Genomic DNA, 8,057 nt, shown 5'->3' with positions numbered 1-8,057 from the left:
CCTCTTTCCCCATCAAAATCAGATTTTACTGCTGTAATAGTTAGTTCCAGCAGTCCCATATCCATAACACGGACATAATCTGAAAGGACAATGAGTAATTAAAAAAAAAGACTTAATAACAAACATCACCCTTACTATGTAATTTTAGTAATTAAAACCTTTAGAAATAGTGTGATCATAAAAAGGTAATCAAGAACTCAAATCTTTTCAATCCAATATGTCACTCCCACAGCCACCATCTGTGTGCAGTGTAATCTTTTAAGATATTTATCCTTATCCCATCTGTGTGAGTTAAAGTAGAGGCACGCAGAATTTCTGTGACTAAGCATCCTAGCAGTGTTTTCAGTTGAAGTGAGAGAGGCGACATTTTCACATTGTAATAATCTCCGAGTATCATGAATAACTCATTCCATTTCTTGTTTGAAGAAAACAAGTGTATCTTTCCTCTGTCCTTCACTAGAGATCTCTTACCTGAGCTAAATACACACATCTGTGGACACAGGGTTTCATTATTTCTCCAATTCATTTGTTCAATATTGATGCAAGTTCCTCAGTCATTAAAGGTTGTTACTACACAAATCGGAGCAAGCCAGTGAGCATCATCCTTTTCAAAACCCAGAACTCTGTGGCATGTAACATCTTTAAGTTCAACTATTTAGAATACATCTCTCATTTTATGAGATCTCTTTTCTATAAAGATTTTTTTCCTCTACCAACTGCAGATTTTTTTAAATATTATTTTTTCAAACCACCATTATGGAACCGTAACAAGAACATGAACGTGCAAGTTACTATTGTCTGACATGCCTCTGCATCCACAAATCCAAATTAGAGCAGTCAGATTTTCATCAATACATTATTCATTCATACTCAATTTGCTGCTCCTCATCTCCTTAGACTTCTTTTTCAATAACCTTCATACATGCTGAATATGCCTGTAATTGTTTCCTTAGGCTCTGCAATTCATTAATCACATCTAAAACATCCTTACCTCTATGGAGGTTCACTGTAACAGTGTTGCACTTGTCAGACAGATGCAAAGCTGCTTCATCTAAAATGATCCTAAAAGACAAAAAACCACGATCAAATAAACATGCTAGAGAAATGCTGTGCAATTCACCACACAAAAGAAATTAGTATAGAAAAAATATTTTAAAACACAAACCTATCTGGTGTATCTTAAACCCAAACTCTTCATTTTAACCTTTCATCATTTCCAAATCCATTGGTAATTAACCACTGTAAGATATTTTCACCACTGCTAATTATATTTTATTTACACCTCAATGTATGTCTTTGATCCTTCATAGAATGAAAGTAATGCTTTTGGCATACAGAAGAAATAATTCTTATTTAATTTTTTGCCTTTTTTTCCTCTTTAATAAAGCAACAGACACATTTATTTCAAAGGTTATTTGTAAGGTTTTAGCAACAGAAACAAGCAACTTGGCAGATGTTTCATATCAGAACAGGCATGACAATGAATATTCAACTGAAGTAGCAAGGAAAAAGTTTTTACAGTTACAGAGATGTTCAGTAATCACTAAATATTTCCTTAATTAGCATACAGTCTCCAAATAAATCTTTAAGAAATCTTAAGGTGCCACTAATTAACAAAATAGACACAATTTTATTTCAGGACATCTTTCAACTGTACTAAAAATTGTAGAACTGCTACTTGTTAAAGAAAGCAAGTCAACTACAAAAACCCCATTATTCAACCTAATAAAACAGAAGGATTACACATGAGCAAACTAGATTTTAAAAGATGCAAAGCAATGTGATCATTTACACAACACAAATGCTTCCTGGGTCAAAAAAGCAGACAGGCATTGCAAGTTTTACAGGAGCTTCCATGTTTCATCATCAGTTAAATGATACCTGAGAGTAGAAGAGGATTTATCCACAGCAACACTACTGGAAATGCTGAAAGTTTCAACAGTCAGTAGCGATCTGACCGGCAAAAACAAGGGCCTAACAAACAGGAAAGAAAAAAAGTAAATCTGTACTTATTTAGAAGTGCAATCAAAGTCCTATAAGTTATCTAACTAGATCTTCCCAGGCCTAGGCAAGTGCCTATCCTACTTTAAATTGCTTATAGTTGAAGGGATTTCTGTTAAGCACTTCTCCCAAACAAGCCTAAATAAATGTTCTTTCCAGTATCTGAACTCGAACGTTCCCAAAGAATGCAGCGCCACCAAGTGACACACACTTGCATTTTATTTACCTGTAATCAAGAGCACAACTCCACAGATGTACATGGAAAGTTGTTATTGTAGCTGGAGGATTATATCCCAGAACAGGCTCATCAGAAATATTCAAAAAATATAATATCTGAAAATCAAAAACATTATTATAATACTTCAATATCTGTTAAATTAATCAACAATTATGCATTAAAAAAGAAAATCTGTAACAGGTATGACAATAAAATAAGTAGAAGGAAAAAGGAGTGAACAACCTCAGATATTTAAAGATGTTTACCCAGTATCTGAACATGGAAAAGTGCAGAATGTAAACAGGGCAGAAAACACAACATCCAAACTGCAGCCTCAAAGGCATGGAAAAGAGCAATCCACAGACTTAAGTGGCTACTTGTACAACACCTCACAAAAAACCATTTCCCAAATACATTCTCATTCGTCTTTATTTGCAGTTGTTACTGTAATGTTAGTATTCTCTTTGTTCTCTTTATCTGAAAGGTCAACTTTTCCTGCAGTACTGTACATTGTTAAAGTTATCTTCAAGTTATCTTTATCTTTGGGGTGGGAGGGGGATGGGAAATATGCTCATAATCAGAAATCTGTGCCCATGCATTGTATATAATGCTTTTTCATGTATTACTGCATAAATAACTCCTATTCTCCTTTTTAAGATGTGTCATAGTTCTCTCTCAAATCCATTACACTATAAAAACTTCTGAAGTTATTCCAAGCCTGGGGCACACCAACACAGCTAGCCCTTTAATTGTTTCCTCTACCTACCTCTGACTAATTTTTTATTTCCCCCCTCCAAAAAAGATTCCCAAGTGCATTACAGGCAATGTTAGAGCAAAAGTTCACAGAGCAAATAAGCAACACAGTGTAAAGCAGGCTGCATGAATACACAGGAACACCATGCTGAGAAGAAACGAATCACAGAATCTCAGGAGTTGGAAGGGACCTCAAAAGATCATCCAGTTCAACCCCTGCCAGAGCAGGATCACCCAGACACAGGTCTGGGTCACACAGGAACACGTCCAGGCGGGTTTTGAATGTCTCCAGAGAAGGAGACTCCACAACCTCTCTGAGCAGCCTGGGCCCTGCTCTGTAACCCTTACAGTAAAAAAGTTTATCCTTGTGTTCAGGTTGAACCTCCTATGCTTCAGCTTGCACCCATTGCCCCTTGTCCTGTCATTGGCTGTCACTGAGCAGAGCCTGGCTCCTTCCTCCTGCACTCGCCCTTTACAGATTTATAAATATTAATGAGGTCACCCCTCAGTCTCCTCTGCTCCAAGCTAAAGAGACCCAGCTCCCTCAGCCGCTCCTCGTAAGGGAGATGCTCCACGCCCTCCATCACTTTGTGGCTCTGCGCTGGACTCTTTCAATCTGTTACAGATTTTCTTTTCTAATGACACAGCGGAGTCCAAAGCACTAAGTTCAGCTCCATGCAGTTATACAACAAAAATGCATGTGCCTTAGCCCCATCTGCTGTGCTATACCTCTGCATCCACACATCAGTACAACTGTTCTAATTCAGAAGTTTGCATCACAAGTGTTTATGTGAACTGCTGCTTAGTACTTCCCCAAAGTCTTATTCTCCATTTCTGCTATTCCAAGAATGTAAAACAGGGAACAGACAAGTATGGTTTTTTACATCAAGAATTACCAAAGTACTTGGATACCATTGGACTACTGAGATTTTCCATCTGAACTTTAAAAAGAAAGACACCCAAAAATCCCAGAACCTCCCCGACATGTTGTGGGCAGAGATTTAGGACGATGAGAGGAACTGCAGTCAATGAATACACAAGTAAGAATTTAATATCAACACTACAGTCTGTCAATGATGTTGAAGAGAGACAAGAAAGAAATGGATAACACTTTCAAGAGAAGAGTAAGATAATAAGACACAGCCTAACACAAATATTTTCCAACAAGGTTTAGTTTGATACTTAAAGCAATGGGACTGAAATTCAAGACATAGTTAGGAAAACTGTAGCAACCTGACCTGTTCATGCCAGCTTAAACCCGAAGGCAGTACTCTGTGCTGAAGGGTGGCTCCTCTTAGTCCAACAGCAACTAGAAATTCCTGCACAAGAAGTTGCACGGGTTAGTTTACGTGGAATACATGTAACTAATTGACATGCAGATTATGAAATGTGGGCATCCTTCTGCACCCAGAATCTCCAAGCATCTAGAAATTAAGAAAGGACTGGGCAAGGATTAAACACTAGAAAATCCTTGCCTCCTGATACAGAAACCTTGGCTAATACAGTCTAATACTTCTTGCAACAGGGTAGTTTAGAAAGGACAATTTTTTGTGGTGGTGGTAGGAAGGAAGGCTACCTGTACATTCATTTTGGAATTCACCAGAAATTACCAGGAATACCATCACAATGTAGTTCATTCTTATGCTGTTCAAATCTGGGTTGATTGAGGCCCCATGACATTGTGCTGGTCTGCAGATTCCTTCTTCTCTAGGTAACTCTACCAGCCTGTTTGTCACCCCTATGCCAGCTAAGAGGTCATCTTGTAGCCACGCTAATAAATGCTACTGTCAAAGCCAAACATACCACTTGTTTCCCAGTGGCATTCCAAATAGGTAAGCAAAGGCTGCCTATTAGATGACACTGCCAGTGAGCTGAGCAGAAAGCTTTTAACACTTTGTATTTGTTCTTGCCTGGTTTGGTATCAGGTTAAAACTCTACCAAAAAACCCCCAAGAAAAAGCTCAACTGGCCAAGAAACGCATTCAGTAAAAGAAAAAAAAAAATATATATATAGTATGATTAGAAAAGTGAAGCATTGGAAGATTTAGGAAATTATGCTGATACTTAAATTTTACAAGCCACCCAAAAGATTCTAACAGAAAACTACCATTTGAGGATAAATGGCTCAGAATTATATGGTTTCTTCATCTATAATCCTTGTAACCCCACATCTAGATGCTTCCATCTAAACCAAGACAAATCAAATAATTTATAAAAGCACAAATTTGAAAACACAAACCTTTGTATTGCTCTCTATTTTATCTGATTGAATTTTGACTGCAACGGTCAGCATACTTGGACAATCCACTCCTACTCCATCTGAAGTAGTCCTACTAAGACCATCTTCTTCAGAAAAACAAATAGTAGGTTCTAACCAATGGGGACGTATTGTGCTGGGCAGCCGTACTTCAGAGGAAGGGACAACCCCGTCTACCACACCTGCAGAGAGATTTTAGAATGAGTAATTAAGTAACAGTAATTAAGCTTTGCACTGAAAATCCACTAACTTGACTACCACTGATTCGGAGACATCTGAAGGGAAAACCTTGAAAGGTTTAAACTACCTGAGGGTTACCAGCCATACAAACTACACAGTTAACAAATTCTTCATCTGCTGATTAAAATTAGCTAGCCAGGAAAGATACAGCAGCCACTGGTAACTTATTGCTTCTTTAATAAAAAAAGCTACAACATGTAAGAAGCGTGTGCTTTCATAACCAAGAACAAAGTGTACATCTCATTAGCCAGAGCACCACAATATCGTTAAAGACCAGCAGTTGCCAAGGAAAGTTGGAGCTCAACAGTAACTAAATAAACACAGTTATCCTCAAGTTATTTTACTGTAGCACTTAGGAGCATTAGCCATGAACTAAATCTATTGTGCCAAATGATACATTATCAGAGGATGGAAAAATAAGGCAGAGACAGCATTTCTCCCAGAAGACCTGAAGCTTATCTGATTTCATGTTTAGTCCCAAAGCCACCTCAATTGCTTCCCTACCTTGATGATATAAATTGAGGCTGCCAGAATGGAGACAAACATAGTGTCTGTCCTCAAAGCCTTCATATTTAGTCACGCTGAAAAGTGAACCACTGTTGAACTCTAACCAGAATTCACCATATTTTCCTTCCAGTGTATCCTGCTGAAGAACAGAAGTGATAAAATGATTACTTGCTGAGTTTGCTGCAGGAAGAGTTTAAACTAACATCACACTTGCTACCAATACAAATGTTCCTGCTTGAATTTAGTTGTTTTCATGTAAAGCAAACAGAATTGCTGAAATATTGTGCTGTATTATTGTCTAGTTACAGTACAACAGTACAAAGATAACAGAATTACTCTTAAAAGCACTGATTCCTTCCAAAACCAGTAAATAGAGCATGAAGGGGATCCCATGGTCAAAATAACAGAGTTCTTTCCAGCCCCAGTGTCTCACCTTTACGTCTGTGAATATTGACACCAATCCATGTGTCACATTCAGCAGAACAGACAGAAAGCTCTGTGAGTTCTTATTCTGCGAGTCAAGCTTTTTCCTTCTGCGTGAACGATAGTTTGGATCAAAAGTGGAATAATACTGTAGTGTTTCTTCCTCAGATCCACTCTCGTCATCTAATAAGTAAAATAAAAAACAACTGACTCTCTAGCTAGTACACATCCTGTCAAAAACTCATTGTGTTTCCATCAGTAATACAATTCAATTTCACACTTAGTTTTCTTAATTAAGCAGTCATCTATGTGTTTTTTTTCTTGGTTTAACTAAATCCTTTCTTGTAAGTTTGCAAATTCTTTCCACTATCAGCTTAAATCACTTCAGTCAATTATTCTTTTGAATCCCTATAGTTGTAGATGATTTAATCAAGTGCATTACCATAATTAACTGCAGATTTAAATTGACTAAAGCTGTCTTTACTGAAAGTGTTGATGAGCTGGCTGGCCACAGATAGTCCAACACCGTAAGAAAGGTTTTCAAATGTTTCTACAGGAGATGGAGCTGTGGGTTCCCACAACAATAAATCGTTGCTGATCCTAGAAAGAAATACATTCACATTATACGAAATGTATTACTATATTGCCACTTTATATAAGGTCAGTCAAGCCATATTTCTTTTGCAGATTTCATGTAACAGATTTCAGATTTCATAAACAAGGAAGAGAAAAAAGTTCAAAGGCATAAGAAAGAATAATGCATTCATGAGTAAAAGCAATAAATAATGAAAGTAGCTTTTTTCCGTAATTATGATACGCACATATCAAAATCTAACATTTGACAGTGACACAAAAGCCTCTATTAGTAGGTGTATATGAGCTCAGTAGGTTGGAGGGCGGGTAACAAAACCCTGTTTTGATCACATCAATTTTCAAGCAAAGTTACAGGAAACATTAGTTCTTTTGATTTCAAGTCAGTCTGTGTCTGTCGGGGTAAAGAAATATGTGACATTCAGTACAGAAGTATGCCAACAGAATATTTAATGAAAGGTTCAGCTTTGCCACTTTGGAAGCAAAAAAAGTGCTTTGGAAGTAAAGTAATGCCTATCAGAGGCTAAAATAGGTCAGCATCTCTCTTTATGTAGCTAATGAGTAGCATAATCCCTATTTTTAGTTGATTTAATCTATTTGAATTTCTTTGTTTTTCAGACAGAAAACTAACAGACATAAATGCTGAACACTTATCTGTAAGCCAGGTTCACTTTCTCTACATTTTCATGTGCCTTTGTAAGGCTTACAAAACCGGGCTGTTAGGGTTTTTTCCCCTGCCTGCCTTGTGGACTCTTAATTTTTAGATGGAGAATCACTGACTAAAAAGGAAAGAGTAAAATTGAATGCAACAGTTTTTGAAGTACAATGATCTATTTATAAAGGAGAACTGAGAAAGATTAGAGCAAAACGGAATATTGCAAACAGAGATCTGAGCAAAGTATTCACTGAAAGCAAAAGACTATTTAACTTTACCCTTTGTTCACAAAATCTGCCTAACACTTTTTAGCAGCTGGCTGCTATGGCACCGATCAGATAAATGACATAGCAGTATCTCTGATGTTAACTTGGAAGAATAGTTATGCAGCATTTTATGTTCTTAGAAAACGAT

At 37.1% G+C, this 8,057-nt stretch overlaps 1 protein-coding gene across 1 annotated transcript in view; it reads right to left on the bottom strand.

The window, feature by feature from the left end:
- LOC104537082 (autophagy-related protein 2 homolog B-like) overlaps nucleotides 1-8,057 on the bottom strand; it is a 41,836-nt gene that overhangs the window by 15,243 nt on the left and 18,536 nt on the right. The window contains 9 exon segments of the mRNA XM_010179866.1: nucleotides 4-79; nucleotides 992-1,062; nucleotides 1,882-1,974; nucleotides 2,228-2,334; nucleotides 4,210-4,290; nucleotides 5,210-5,409; nucleotides 5,972-6,113; nucleotides 6,408-6,580; nucleotides 6,840-6,997. Of these exon segments, the coding sequence (XP_010178168.1) occupies nucleotides 4-79; nucleotides 992-1,062; nucleotides 1,882-1,974; nucleotides 2,228-2,334; nucleotides 4,210-4,290; nucleotides 5,210-5,409; nucleotides 5,972-6,113; nucleotides 6,408-6,580; nucleotides 6,840-6,997 (1,101 nt within the window).

Source organism: Mesitornis unicolor, unplaced genomic scaffold (genome assembly GCF_000695765.1).
Source record: "Mesitornis unicolor isolate BGI_N332 unplaced genomic scaffold, ASM69576v1 scaffold2152, whole genome shotgun sequence".
Classification (NCBI taxonomy): Eukaryota; Metazoa; Chordata; class Aves; order Mesitornithiformes; family Mesitornithidae; genus Mesitornis; species Mesitornis unicolor.
The sequence above is the reverse complement of the archived record's forward strand: the minus strand, read 5'-3'. Positions and strand labels throughout refer to the sequence as shown.